The sequence below is a fragment of the Paraphaeosphaeria sporulosa genome (assembly GCF_001642045.1).
Source record: "Paraphaeosphaeria sporulosa strain AP3s5-JAC2a unplaced genomic scaffold CC84scaffold_1, whole genome shotgun sequence".
NCBI classification, from domain to species: Eukaryota; Fungi; Ascomycota; class Dothideomycetes; order Pleosporales; family Didymosphaeriaceae; genus Paraphaeosphaeria; species Paraphaeosphaeria sporulosa.
The window spans coordinates 1,670,888-1,685,390 of record NW_017253360.1 but is presented as its reverse complement, the minus strand read 5'-3'; the positions used below and the strand labels follow the sequence as shown (position 1 = coordinate 1,685,390).

Below are 14,503 nucleotides of genomic sequence, written 5' to 3'. Positions count from 1 at the left end.
TTTAAGACACGCTTGCTTGTGTATTTTGTCCAGGGGCAGTCAACTGACCAGATGATGCCAGATTTGAAAACACATCCCGGTGAATCTGTACAAGTTGTTGTGCTGTGCAAAGTTTCTTGATAATGAGGCGCGACGAAATTTACTCGCAAACTCGTTGGTAACAGGGACGTATGCAGCTTCCGTCGTAGACGGGTTTGATACGTGTCCAAGTTTTGTCCGTGAAAGCGCTCTGGATGCATAGTACAGGGTTGCCCAGGATTCTATTTGGCGATTGACGCATATGCAAAATTTTCGATCACACAAATTACTTCCCGTGTGCGTTATGTTTCTCATGGTTGTATTGCGCTCTGTGTGTCGTTTGTACAGGAGAAACCTAACAAGGAGGACTGCTCACAGAGCAGATTCTTCGTAATACGACTGGATAATCGCACTTCTACCTGGTGATCGCTCCAGATTGGGAGAATCCTGTTGCTGGCTTCCTTCTGTGAGTTGCATTTCTGTGTGGCTGGGAGTGCAGGGGCTGGAAAGTGAGCTGTCGAACCGGAACGTCGCCACTTCTCCCATCCGTGCCGATGCCATTTTTTGATGGGCTGGGTCAATCTCCGAGTGAGAATGTCTCGTATTTTGTAAACGGGAAGGCTCCGTTTCCCTATAACCTGGAACCTGCTGGGGATCCAGTAGAAGTCGTACAAGTATGAAGGAAGCCTCACCTGAGCCAGGGTTAACAGATTGAGTTTTGCTACGAAACAAATCTTCCATACAGACTTGCGAAAGATGATGCAAGTCAGCTGGCTACAAATCCGCAAGTTCTGGGTTGCATGATGGGTTGCCAGCCGGAGTGCAGCCTCAGCTTACCCGACCAGCAAGGCTCATTTCACATTGGTATAGTTCCTGTGAAGGCCAAAGACCTGCCCAACTGCTGGCTACAGGCATCTCAGTCGCTTGGCTGTATCCGCAATTGTAGTTCCAGGCAGCAGCACGGTTTGCCATCCGCCTCGCCGAATGCCAGCGTATAGAATACAACCACCACATGGCTTATGCCAATGAGCTAAATCTACCAAGACTTCAAATGCTCTCTCTGTGAGCTTGTTCGCCACATACGACGCAGTCCAGTATTGAAGGATGGAAACCAGGCTCTCTCTCAATCTGCTCGCCCTGCATTGAGTCAAAAGTCGGTGAAGGGCAATGTCCTCATCCCAGCTTTGCCACGTCTGATATTTCGCAAGTTGTTTGTGCAATCTACGCCACAGTGGTGTAGATATTTGGTTTGAGTCGCTGTGCTGTTGTCTCAAGAAATGCCACAGTTTTGACAACAAGTTGACTTAGCATCTGAAGACGATAGCGAACCGCGACATACTACGACTCCAACTGCTGTATTCGGAGCCGGCAGAAGAGACGCTTATCAGGATTCCGAACAGTCGTAGTTCGTCACCCCGAAGCAAAGATAAAGTGTCACCTCCAACTCTGCCAAGAGCACCTTCAATAACGCGGTGGCTCTTTGGACTCAGTCATCTAGTAAGTCTTGTGAATACACACGAGAACGTCACACGCGAACGTCACATGTAGGATGGTATTGATCATAAACCTCCAGGAATCAAAGGCACGGGTACCCGAGGTCCATACGATATTCTCTGATCAGCATTTGCAACTGCAAGTCGACTTGATGATGACGATGATCAGACGCTTTGCGAACAGGACCCGAAGAACGATCAACAACATATTGTGGTCGACTACAATTACTTTTGCGTGGATGGCACTGATACCTTCCGTGGCTGCAATTACGCCAAGTTCCAGCGACGTTACAGTCACGACACTGAAGTCCGGACAATCGACGCCTGCATCCGACGCTATGCGGTCAGGCCTTAACGATGGAATTGTTGGCCCCATCATATGTGCTGCCACTTCTTTCGTATTCGTCGCAGTAGCTGTAACTGCGATAGTCTTGCGATGGAACTGGAACCATATAGAATGGGCTCTTATGAGTGTCTCGGGAAGTGTGTTCTTCCTGTGGTCCCGAGAGAGCAGCGTTCATGCCGCCTCGAAGTGGATGTGAGTGATTCAAGCACAGCATCTCTCTGCGATGCTAACCTCAATGTTCGCTAGACCTCTGATGATGTGGGTTATGTCGTCTCTCGTGCATATCTGGACGAGGAAGAGAACACTTCCGGCTAAACGTTTCGAATTGTAAGCGCCACACCACCACAAACGATCTGGTGAGATTGACCAGTTAACCTTGAATAACAGATACATCCTGCTGGTTGCGCTCTTCACGTGTGGCATGGTTTTCCTACATGACACTGTCTCGCAGGACGGACCGACTAGAGCTTTCCCGCTCTTCGCTTTGCTCTCCATGTTCTTCAGTGAATTGTTGTTGCGTCTGCTTATTCGCAGTGTAAGTGTGGAATTTGTGACTGGCGATGGAAATGGAGCAGTTTGACGGCCTGCGCAGCCGAGATTATGAAACATGCCAGTGAGAGCCCTATGCTGGGTATGTGTTATATGTCGGCCGGACACAATTTCGGGTACCAATTTGAGCGGGAGCTGCCACTACCTTGTCTGTTGAATGTTAAACCAGTGAGACATATTCGTGGAAGTTGTATGAGAAGGAAATTGCATTTATCCAAGATGTGAAATTGAGTTCCAGCCAGGCATTCTTCTGAGCTTTTGGAGTGCTCAAGGCCTTAGTGTGCGGTTGGTGATGTGATTTGACGAGTCGAAGTCGTTGACGTGCCGCTGTCTGAGGGCCCGCGCGAAGGCCTCAATTCCCAGCCAGAGACAAGGCAGTTGTACATATAGTCAAGGAAGACCAAAAGCAACCGAAATAATATAATGCGACTAACTGAGATGCTTCTGGATTACGGTTGTGAAGACCGGAGACGATTTTCAGCATGTATTCAAGCCACAGCCTTCAGTCTCAGCGACGGACAGCTGTCCTTGTCGTTACTCTGCTGCCCAGCCAGCTCATAAGGGTACAAGAATCTGTGGCTTGAGCAACAGATCCTTTCTCCTTTAGGGGCTTGTGTGCACCGACGCCAGACAGCCCCGTCAACCCGCATGTTCTGTCCAAATTGTGTTTCAGGCGTCCACAGCTGATCTGATCCCTCTGCGACGGGAGGGCCGACATGTCTGGTCTGCAGAGGATTTCTTAGAAATCTATCTCGATGCACCATCATGGATGCATGGGGAGACTGCGGATGTAGTGCGGGCGATCGACGCAAAGTGACTTGAGGTGTGCGCGGAATTGCGATACGACGAGTGATCGAAGATAAGGTGACCTAACCACATGTCACCTACATACCAACGTTTGAAGTGCACCTGTAGACGTATAGGTTTGTTAGTGATTTTGGTTCGAGGCTGAGGCCGGCATTGACGGAGGCACTGCTGGCCCAGAAGGAGAAATAGGTTCTGATGACAGCAGCTAGGGTTGTCGCATAAGGTCATTTAGAGCCGTTAGACCACCCAGAGCCTTTTGGAAAGCCTCGCTGAGAAGGAGAGCAACCGGAAGCTGTTTATTTCCTCATTGGTGTCGAAGTGAATGGCGAGTCACATGACATGGGGACTCCTTGAAGAGAGTCGCACATCTCGATCGTTTGAGTGGAGAAGGCGATATGCAGTTTTTCAGGCCCACGGTCACTCGTTCGTAGTCGTCTATGTTGTCTGTGACGTGAAGATTGAGAAAAACCTTTGGGGGAAGGCCGCCCCTATAAGGGTATCAGCAAGCCACCCCTTGACTGGTGCCCTTGTGACACTGCGCAATCCCTGTATTAAACAGCTTCTTCATATCACGTACTGAATCCTCTAAACGGCTTTTGCGATTAGTGGTACCTTCCTAAACCCCTCTTTACGATGACCCGCCACCTCGTTGTCGGTAGCGACCGAGATCGCCCACACAAAGCAGATCTAAGAATCTAGCGATGCTGGCCCGACATGCATGCAGTTGGACAAGCTTATCGCGTAAGATTGTTAACGCAGGGTCTGAGTGGAGTCTCGATGTTGCGGGTCTTACGTATGGTAGGGTGACGATTCGCTCGGAGTTGACCGTAAGATGAAGGCCCGATGTCAGATGGTCGGTGGAGCGGGGCGGAGCCCTATGATGACGACTAACGATACCCAGCGTTATAAGTGCTGCAGTGGGATGGTGCCTACCTGGTACAGTCACCGAACGCGAACTGTCCGCACGTGGTAAGTGAAGGGATGGACCTTGAAGAGAGCTGTTTAGGACGGAGGAAGGCTAGAATGCGGAGGTTCCTGGAGTGTGTACTAGGTCCACTACTGCAACGGCCCGCAAGTTCATTGCGTCACAGTATGATGTACTGATTGGACGCTGTACAGCTTTATACTCAGCAGCATCTCAAGACAATCTGTAGCATCCACAAGTACGACGCGCGAAGATACGACGGCACAGCGCAACAGTCTTATGGAAGAAAGGCACAGTAAACAGCTGCCGCAGACTTGTGATTGGAATCAGCCTTTCAGTGTTTACGCAATGGCACTATGAGCTGCTGTTGGGCACGTGTCACTATGGACGGACTAGTCCCTACCCAAAAAGCAAGCGTAGCTCGTGACTTATCGAACACTTCCTTTCGACGCTTGCTTGATGACAGAGCCGGACGAAGCATTTAAGGCATGCCATCGTGACTGTGCAGCCGACGATGTCCGATGTCGTCTAAACAGACTTCTGCACCGCCACACATCACCACCTCACGACACCAAGACAGAGGGAACGCCTGTCAAGCTCTATTATTGCAAGTAATAATTTTTCACTCATAGTCCCAACTTCCGAAACTACAGGCTAACGACCAGGCTGAATCGTGAGTCGAACGGCGGCCAATGTTCCCGCCATCCCGTGCCGCCCGCACTGAAACACAACGCCGGTAGCACAACATCTGGACACCCCAACCCATGCACCACAGAAGGATCTTCATCTGCATCGCGCTCCCCCCTGCAAAACTAACTTCAAAATCCCTCACCCACATCTGCCGTGGTACAAGGCCCTAGGCGCCGACCATCGGCGACGTTCAGCTTACCCGGTGCGGTGTGTGCGTATAAAACGTCGACGGAAGCAGCAGTGATCGTCTACTCCGCTTTCCCCAGTACAAGGACACGTCGGCGTCCTCCAAAAAGGCAGGTCTGAATGAAGATCGAGATGTGGATATTGCCCACGCGGCTCGGGATGTTACCTTCCCACGGAAGACACCGCATTGCCAACGCTCGAGCGCACAGATTCTGCACAGACACGATAATAAAAATTTGCAGGACACCAAGAAGACGATTTCGGCGCTAAGATGGAAAATGCTACCAAGATGCTTGTGTACAGACGATGATACGCGCCGAATGTGTTACCCAAACAAGCGAATGAACAAGAGCTTTTGGCGGCCCAATTTCCGCGGAGCAAACGACGCCCAAGAAGCAGTATGCAAGGAATGCGAGCGCCGTCGCAGATTATGAAGACATGTTGGAAGAGAACAACGCCGGAAAGGACAAAAATGCGTCACCGCCATTGTGTACGTGGAAAGGAAAAGCGACAGCCTCACTGTGCGATCTCTAGAATATCATCCTCACCCGCGGGTCCCACGTTTAGCGATACGTCCTCGTACAAGGACTTGAACCAGCTACCTTCGCGCTCGAGGAGCTTGTATGGCTCGCCATACTCCACAAGCTGGCCCTGGTTCATAACAATGACCTTGTCGAAGTCAAGCACCGTGTCAAGCTTGTGGGCAACAGCGATGATAGTGTGAGCCGTGAACTTCGACCGCAGCAAGCGCTGGACATGCGAGTCGGAGGCTTGATCCAAACTGCGGCGGGGTCAGTCAGAGTCGAGTGGGTGAATACACCAGAGGGGGACTACTCACTTGCTAGTTGCTTCATCGAGCACGAGGACACTCCCTTTGTCCTTCCTCAAGATCGCCCGAGCAAGACAGAAGAGCTGTCGCTGTCCATGCGAGAAGTGCAGGTCTTCGACATCAACGTCGAGCGGATGCGCATACTTGCTTTCATCGCCCTTGCTTACGACGGTGTCCCAAAGCTGCACATCCTTGAGTGCCTGCATGATGGCTTTGTCGTTACTTTGTTGCAGTGGGTCGGCATTCAGCCGAATGGAGCCTGGCAGGAGATATGCGTCTTGAGGGAGACCAATCAATCTTGATCGTACAGTCTGGCGAGGGATGCGGTGGAGGGGAAGACCGTCGATGGTGATGGATCCGGCCGAGAGTTCGATCATGCGGAAGAGTGACAGAACAAGGGAAGATTTACCGCTTCCAGTGCGACCGACAATTGCAACCTTCTCGCCTGGCGCGATCGAGATGGAGAACTTCGAGATGACTGGTTCATATGGCCGGTAACATGCGGTAACATCCTTGAATTCGATCTTGCCATCGCTAGGCCAGCTTGGCGGTGGGACCTGGTCCTCTCCTTCTAGGTCTTCGCTGATCGCGTCGGTGGTGAAGGTTTTGATACGCGCCACACTTCCAATGTGTGTCTCAAGCTGCGTCCACCAGTGAATGAGCAGCTTGATGCTCTGCGAGAAGAGGATAACGTTGAGTAAAGCGACACCGACGTAGCCGGCGCTGAGCTTCCCTTTGAGCACGACCACCAGTATAATGAGGAGAGTGGCCACGGCCGCGACAATGAGATCCAGCACCAGAGTCAGCCAACGCTGGACGGCAAAGAGCAGATAGAAGGGACGTTGGCTGCGATCCAGTAGCTCTCTGGCTTTCTCTCCGAGGAAGTCCTGCCACCCGAAAGCTCGGATAGTAGCTAGACCCTCTAGCATCTCGTTGAATTGTGTGTATAGAGGCGACTTGGCTTCGAGGTCGAGAAATCTTAGCTGTCTTGAGGTGCGCAGGTAGAACTTCTGGATAAAGTAGACACTCCCACCAACTACTGGGAAAGAGATGGTCGCGAACGGGGCGGCGACGGCGATGAGAATCATCTGTGCGATACACAATATGAAAGCTAATCTGTGTTAGTGCGTTCCATGAGAAGTTACAGAGAAGATTGACTTACTTGCGAAAGTGTTCAGCGCAGAAACGGGCAGCTCCATATCAATGAGCATGAGATCCTGACTGAAGCGGTTCAGAGTGACACCGGTATCAGTTGATGCAAAGAATGACATTGGAGAGCCAAGGACCGTATTCAGGAGTCTCTTGTGAAAAGCGATACCCGAACGTGGGACCATCTCAATGATGAGTTGCCAGCAGCTGATGATAAGGAATATCATAGCTCCGACACCAAGAGCAGCGTACACACCAAGGTAGTATCCAAGTCGCTGATTAGGAAACTCATTGTTGTACTCAGCCCATAGCTTTACCCAAATCGTGGGGAATGATTGTCCAAAGATAAACAGGGTGACTGAAACCATAAAGATAAGCGCGGCAGTCCAGCCCACAGATTTAATGTAGTAGTAGTAGATGGCCACATCACCTGTGCGACGGTTGGTCTCCGCTTGAATGTCGTCTTCAGTGACCATGCCGTTGTTCGCACGCTCGGAGTACCGCGGCGGCGCTTCATAGATGTGCTTCTCTGGAACAAAATCCCAGTCCGGAGGGGGCAGATCGAAGTTAGCAACATAGCCACCGGTCGCGTTCAATTTTTCGAATGTGCCTTGCTCTGAGATGCTGCCCTCTTTGCTAAGCGCGACGATGTGGTCGCAATACGGCAAGCGCTTTGCTGCAGACGAAGAGAATTAGCTTCGGCGGGCAGGGCGGGGCAGGGCTGAAGAGTGCTTACCTGACGAAGATGCGATCAGAACGGTGGATCTGCATCTTCGAAGAAGACCATTGCGACCGAAGAGACTGTGCCAGACACGGTTTTCGGTCTGACCGTCAAGCCCACTCAAGCAATCATCGAGGATGACGATATCCTTTTGAGCGTAGATCGCTCTCGCAAGAGCCTATGAAATGCGCGCGTTAGTCATGAGCACGAGTAGTAGGGTCAGGGGCTGGGTGCTCTTACAATACGCTGGCTCTGACCCCCACTCAGGGCAATACCCTTGCTACCGATCTGCGTCTGGTCTCCTTGCGGCAGTTGGCGCAGATCTTCGTCTAAAGCGCAGCTGCGAACGACCGCTGCATACCATCGCTGATCGAATTCCGATGCTCCGATGATACTCTGTTGTACAGTGCCATTCACGTGCCACGGCGTCTGATCGCACAAGGCGATACGCACGGACGACAGCTGGACTGTGCCACCCATAACCGGGAGCTCACCCAGGATGGCCTTGATCAATGTCGATTTGCCGCAGCCTACCGGACCCACGACCATGGTAATTTTACCTCGTGGGACAGCCATGTTGATGGCTTGCAGGCAACCTGTTGCTTGTTTTTCCTTGTCCCAGCCAAAGTACCCATTCTCAACTAGCACGGCCGTTGACGATGTGGATCCGAACTCTCGGACGTCTAAGGAGAAGCGACTCTTCTGGGATTCGTCCGAATCCTTGTCAGAGTCGTCGCCTAAGTCCGACGTTGACCCAAGGGTTCCGATCAGATATGGAGACCGACGATGCTCGACCTGCGATGGGTTGACGAGAAACCTTTGGATCCTCTGAAATGAGCCGACACCACCCATGAATGAGGACAAAGACATGATGAGCGAACTAAGAGGCTCTGACAAGAGCGTGAAGAGTGAAAGCGACGTGAATACCTTGGCCGTGTTAAGCGTGCTGGTGCCGTTGCTCTTTTGCGCAAGGATAGAGAATACCGCAAAGGTAAGGATAGGCGACAAAAGTGGAGAGGAGAACGCTGCAGTCATGTGAGAAAGCGTCTTCAAGCTGATATCACAGTCACCTACATATCGCCATTGTCCAGATCAGAAGCTTCCTGAACTTTCTTGATATTGTGAGCTCCTCGACGCGCAGGCGCTGCAGGTCTGCTCGCAACACATCTGTAAGGCCGGTCATCTTGACCCCACGTATAGAGCTTAGCATAGCGGTTGTGGCTGCAATCCGTCGCTCAATGCCCTCGAGCCACAATGCTTGTTTTTGCATCACCATGCTAGTCGCGACAAGCGACCCGCCAAAGGACACTGTGAGACAACGTCAGCAAGTGCCACCGCAAGCGCGAAAGAAGTTACCTACAAACTGCTACTCCAACTGGGATAGTGCAGGCAATACCAAGCTGTCGTTGAAGCAGGTAGATAGCCAGTCCGACCTCAATAATGTTTGCCCAAATCTCGTGACCAGTTTGCATGCCCGTGACAATGCGCTCTATGTCAGCACTCATCAATGTGAGTGATGATGCCGTATCCACATCGGTCAGTGGAACGGCTACAGCCTTGTTGTAGAGCATCGAGATGAGACCGCCCCGCATCATGGTAATGAATCGAAAAGTAAAATGCTGGTACTGTCCAGTGGATACCTTGAGAGTCATTAGTGCCAGTAGGTATCGCTGATCGGGTCACATACCGCAATGCCCACATACACAATGACGTATGCGCCAATCAACCCATAACCTATGTTTGTTGTCTGGGCTGATGGAGCCTGTTCCGAGTAAGATACGGCGCGGTTGATAAGGAACGGCTGGCAAAAATTGAACGCCATGAGACAGGCGCGAGGTGGTACAACTGCCAGGATGGGCAATTTGAGTTTCCTCAAGGTAGTAACGAATAGCGAGTTCGAACCGACGTGCGCCACTGCCGATGTCAAGCCAGTCAGTGTGCCGATTGAGAATGGTCGCGATCGTTGGGGCTTACCTTTGTCCCATGCTGATCTAATAATCCCATGGAGATAATCAGCACGGAGGTACTTGTCTAGTTGGTACAAGTCGTCGATGGAGAGAGTGTTGTTGAACCCTTTCTTGAGTAGAGGATTCTGCCACCAGAACAGCGAACGACTGTAGACACCAGCAGCAGCCTCTGGAGTCTCGTCTGTGTAGCCCGACAGCAGAAGGTTTCCCTTTCCTCTTGCTTCGAAAGCCGCGAGGAAGACTTTGACTCCAACTCTAGTGGTGAACAAAATCGAAATTTGGTTCAGCTGTTCGTCAAGCGAATAGCTGCGTGAACGAGCCGTGTCAAAAACAATCGTGAAGAGAAGGTATACGTTGAGCCAAAAGGAGGTTCGGATGCATCGCGAGTGCTCGAAGTAAGACAGGGTGCCCAGTACGAGCGCTCCCAAAAGACCTGAAGAAGGACCTAGTCAGTACACGCAGTGAACAAGGCTGTTGCGGCATCACTTAGAGGACATGAGGAATGACTCACTAAGAACGGCTGCAGGAACTGCTGCATCGCTCCTGAACCCGCGGTGGTTTGCCCAAAGTACGAGCAGGGCGAGATCAAAACCTGCAAGACTGAACAAAGGGACCAGTTAGCGCTGCACTCAATGGTGTAGTCGATCAAGATGAACGTGCACATCAACCGAACTCTTGGAATCAGCCGGGTAACATACAACACCCATGCGATCTATTCTCACCATCAGCTATTTTATAAATTTTTGAGTGGAGAAGAATCTTGACTTACAAGTTTCGCTGGTAATAGCAGAGATGTCGAGACCTTTTTGCTTTTCCGCCAAAGGTATCCTATTCTGAGGGGAGCAATGCATAGGAGCAGTGCGATCGGTGCTATACATAGGAAGGCATCTTCAAAAAGAAGAGTAAAATCAAAACCTCCTCGACCTTGGAGTGCGATTAGCAAAGGTTTCGAGTGTACACATAATAACATACAATGTGCACCAGCGTAAGGACCGATTGTGTTGTCGACAGCGGCACAGCGTTGACTAGAGTCTGATGCCATTGAGTGGTGCAAAGAAAATCAGTTGCCTTTCCTGAGGTCGATGTTCAGCACATTAGATGGAGAGTTGATGGGATCTGGGGGTTCATAGTCTGGAGCCGATATGCGACCACAGGCTACTAGCCAGTGCTGATTTCATCAGCCGGCACCACACTGCAATGACCACTCAAAGGCGTGGCAAGGCCGGTCGTTTGCTATGGGGCCCGAGTCGAGCATGCTGTAGGTATGTCGATCTTCGACGGTTGTGAACTTGTCACGGAATACTCCATCCCAGCTCACTTGGGCTAAGGATGCAACCCCGTACGGCGCACGGCTAGCTCTCCGGCTTCAACGGAAAACCCTGCTTCTGTTCGAGCAAAGGACGGCTTGGATCGGATCCCGGCTTCGGCGCATCGTCCAGGATCAAGCATTGCGCGCTATTGCCGTTTCAATCGCCTGCGTCCTGTATGATCAGTGCAAGGATGGCAAGCTCGAGTCTAGGGGCCGAGCGAGCGACGATCCGTGGAGATCAATCCAAGAGGCGGAGTGATCGCGCAATCAAGGTTGAAAATCGTGTTCCTGAGCGGCTCTTTGACGTACCATGCGTCTGCACGATTATGGATGTGGCGCTGATCGTTACTTCAAACGCGGGAAAACCAGACCGAAACTGTACGAACAATCTATTTGCTGTACCAACCAGAACCCTACAACAGACCCTGGGTACACGTCGCATCTCACTGCAGAATAGCAACATGCAACTCGCCGCTGCCAAACAACGGTTCTATTACACAGCTCGAGGATCCTATTACACAGCTCGAGGATCCGGGTCTGCGGATTCACGTTGCCTAATGGTGGTGTGGTAATACTATTCGCTACCTAGGGTGAACAGCACGGGTAAGATGCCAAGTCCGATTCGAAGTGGTTGGAGAGACGCTGATTCATCGTTACGCTGGAAATGTACATTCGGGTTTGTACAATCTTTCAGTCAAAAATATTGTACTGTTGGACTAGATCGGTAAGTATTTTTCTGGTGTAAGTGACCTCATCTCAGTGTCATGCCACAGCCTGGTCACTGTGCGTGTCGGACCAAGTCCGGTTCTCGCCACACCCTGTATGCTGCGGCCCACCGCTGACTATTCAGCTGCATAAGTAGCATAGCCCCTTCTAGCGACTTGAATGACTAACTCACTGGATTCGTCTCGAGGATGCGTCTGCCTTCTCGCCCTGACTACACTAGGATATGTGGGTCCCTTATGTTCCCTGTTTCCCTCAGCTCCATCGACTTGCGGCTCTCGGGATTGAGCGAAGGCGTCGACCAAAATTGAGCACCCACCGTTTCGTCGCAGGCGATTGGCGGAAGGATCAGCAAACATCCGAAACTGGAGGTTTCCGCGAGCCATGTACCACAACATCCTCTGCGAATGGGCTGCCGTGTGGAGCATTGCATCTGAACGTAGAAGGTTCTTGGTGGGTGTGAATCGCCGATGACAGCACTTTCCATCCGTGGCATGATAGTTGAGATGCATGCACTGCACGTGCCGAGAGCACTTCCCTGAGGGGTTATGGCAATTGTTTTTTTCATCGCATGAAGCCAGTTCAGTTGTGTAACTCAGGAGTTTCCCCTACAGTAAACGACACATGCATCAACCCTGGGGAGTAAGAAAAAGTACGTCTACGAAGGCGTCGTCATACTTCTAGAAGTGTATGTAAATTCGCTTCGACACGAAGGATGACACTGAACCTGATGTATAGGTAACGTAAAGGGTAGGCAGTAGCTTGTGTTGCATGTCCACTTTCAGCCGAACAGCTAAGCGCTGCGCTAGTTTTGTTTGGAAGTCGGCAGAATAGCGTATTGTGGAAAGTGAGTCCAGTGCCCGCGGACGAATAATCACCAGCAACGCAGACATTTCAGGCGAGTAGCGAAATGAAGGTGTACGCACGAGAAAGCCTAGCTCGAGGCCCTGGATGCTCTAGTCTGCATGTAGTGGGTTTGGAACAGCGAGATCTGAACGCCACATCCTTTGTGTGGTCTCGCCATGGACCAGGGTAGGTGTGACGTATATTATAGCTAGTACGCATTTCAGACAAAGTATTCAGACTTTTCTCAAGTTACACCAGTGATCCCTGGTTCAATCATTACCGGTATTCTCCCCTCACGGCAATGCAGTTGTTCGGGTGTTGGTGGAAGCTGCCACATAGTGCACGAACCTCGTATGGCTAAATTAAGAGGGTCCAGGGCAAGCACCAAGACCTTAGACTGCCGCTCTGCCGCTCCCGGCAGGTCCAAGTTCCCCACAATGAATGGTAATCTCTGGGACCATACCTGCTCACTATGCTGGTGATCGGCATATCAGGTGGAGCGGGTGTCAGCTAGTACTGCGAATTCGGCGCTACGAACCAGGCAGAAGCGGCATAATGAAGGCAGGGTCTAGAAATGGAGTGAGGCCAAAAGCTGTGGCTGCAGCGTCAGGGTCTTTTCACAGAGATGGCGAACATGGGTCGGATTCCAAATGGCATTGCAACGGACGTCGCCCATCCCGGAGAGACGCCCGCTGCTCAAACTCGAAGCAGAATGAGCAACACAGGTACATAGGATACGAGCGGAAGAAGCCGCAGGCATCCACTGCAGCTGGGGTTGACGAGGGCGGGCCGGAGATGGGAGCGGGAGAGCCGCCATGGTTTCCGCTACGCTACACTACTCCGTTGGTGCAGAATTTCTGGAACCTATTGTGACGTGACCGTTGAGTGGCTGCCCGGTTGGCACCTGTCAGGTGGGTCGCACGACAGGGGAAGGCGTACGAGGCATCCACAGGGAGCTGAGCGCGTTTTCGTGGACCCACGAAAGGGTATTGACAGCGTATCGCTCTTGCTCGGAACGGCAGCCCATGACGACGATCGCGTCGTTGAAATCAGACGGCGAGGGGCAACAGGTGGCTGAGATGGCTGTGAGGCTGGCAGCTGACGGGGGCGTGAGGAGGTCCAGAGAGTCGGCGGGGACACCGGGGGACGTTGACGGAGAGGATGTGCCCGTTCTCGTAGACGGCTAGATCGTTCCACTGTGTCGGGTCGCTTGGCCTTGCACATCAGGAACCAAATGTGGATCAGTTGGTGACATGGACACAAACTGGGTGTGCGGGTGAGAATACACCAGAATCCATCGACTTCCTAGGCCCGCCATCGCAAATGCGAAACGCCCCTTGTGGCTGTTTGCGTAGCCGTATTGGCTGGTCGTTGCGACGGATGTCACTCCCGCCTTGCGCGCTTAACCGAAAGGTGTGTCGTGAAGATTTTGCGGTTTGTCACGTGGACGCTATGGCCGCCCCGCAGTGTTGGCGCCGAGGATGCCTGCCACCGCACGCGTCGCCAGCTCTTCTCTCCACCACAACTCGTATTTCGTGCGACGCGCGACGCATGCATGACCGCCGGCCGTATTGATATTTTACCTGACCGGCATCGACTTCAGCTTGCTCCGGTGCGCCGTGGCTAATGTGCAGCGCCTATTGCACCATCACGTGGCAGCGCTACACCCAACTGATGCATCCAGCGCAGTGCGATGACGATCGCTCCAGCTTCGTAACTACCCCGGAGTTCAGATCGCTTTGACACTGCCGATCGTTCGTGATGCTTCCATTGCTCAATCCGGTACACCCTGGCCCTGGCCCGGGCCTGGCGCAGCGCCTTCGTACACAACGATGTTTACCCGTACCCTGAGACCTCAGCAACGGTGTAGAGTGAATGCAACCCGAGTATCGTGGCCATTTCCGGCAGCGACTGGTGGCAATGACCTCATCGGACTGTCGATGAA

At 52.0% G+C, this 14,503-nt stretch overlaps 2 protein-coding genes across 2 annotated transcripts; one reads left to right on the top strand and one right to left on the bottom strand.

Moving 5' to 3' along the window:
- The first annotated feature begins 1,138 nt into the window (after positions 1-1,138).
- CC84DRAFT_47954 (uncharacterized protein) lies at positions 1,139-2,612 on the top strand. Its single transcript, XM_018186434.1, has 4 exons — positions 1,139-1,515; positions 1,567-2,049; positions 2,104-2,184; positions 2,245-2,612. Exons 2-4 carry the CDS (start codon positions 1,568-1,570, stop codon positions 2,435-2,437), a joined length of 756 nt encoding a protein of 251 aa, XP_018042108.1. The 5' UTR covers positions 1,139-1,515; position 1,567; the 3' UTR covers positions 2,438-2,612.
- A 2,602-nt stretch (positions 2,613-5,214) lies between these two features.
- Positions 5,215-10,943, bottom strand: CC84DRAFT_47842 (uncharacterized protein). The gene is made up of 13 exons (XM_018186426.1): positions 10,653-10,943; positions 10,450-10,604; positions 10,379-10,392; positions 10,192-10,280; positions 9,688-10,113; positions 9,401-9,627; positions 9,074-9,353; positions 8,788-9,021; positions 7,954-8,738; positions 7,729-7,891; positions 7,006-7,668; positions 5,853-6,954; positions 5,215-5,795 (listed from the first exon to the last, which is right to left on the bottom strand). Exons 1-13 carry the CDS (start codon positions 10,720-10,722, stop codon positions 5,531-5,533), a joined length of 4,473 nt encoding a protein of 1,490 aa, XP_018042107.1. The 5' UTR covers positions 10,723-10,943; the 3' UTR covers positions 5,215-5,530.
- Positions 10,944-14,503: the final 3,560 nt, after the last annotated feature.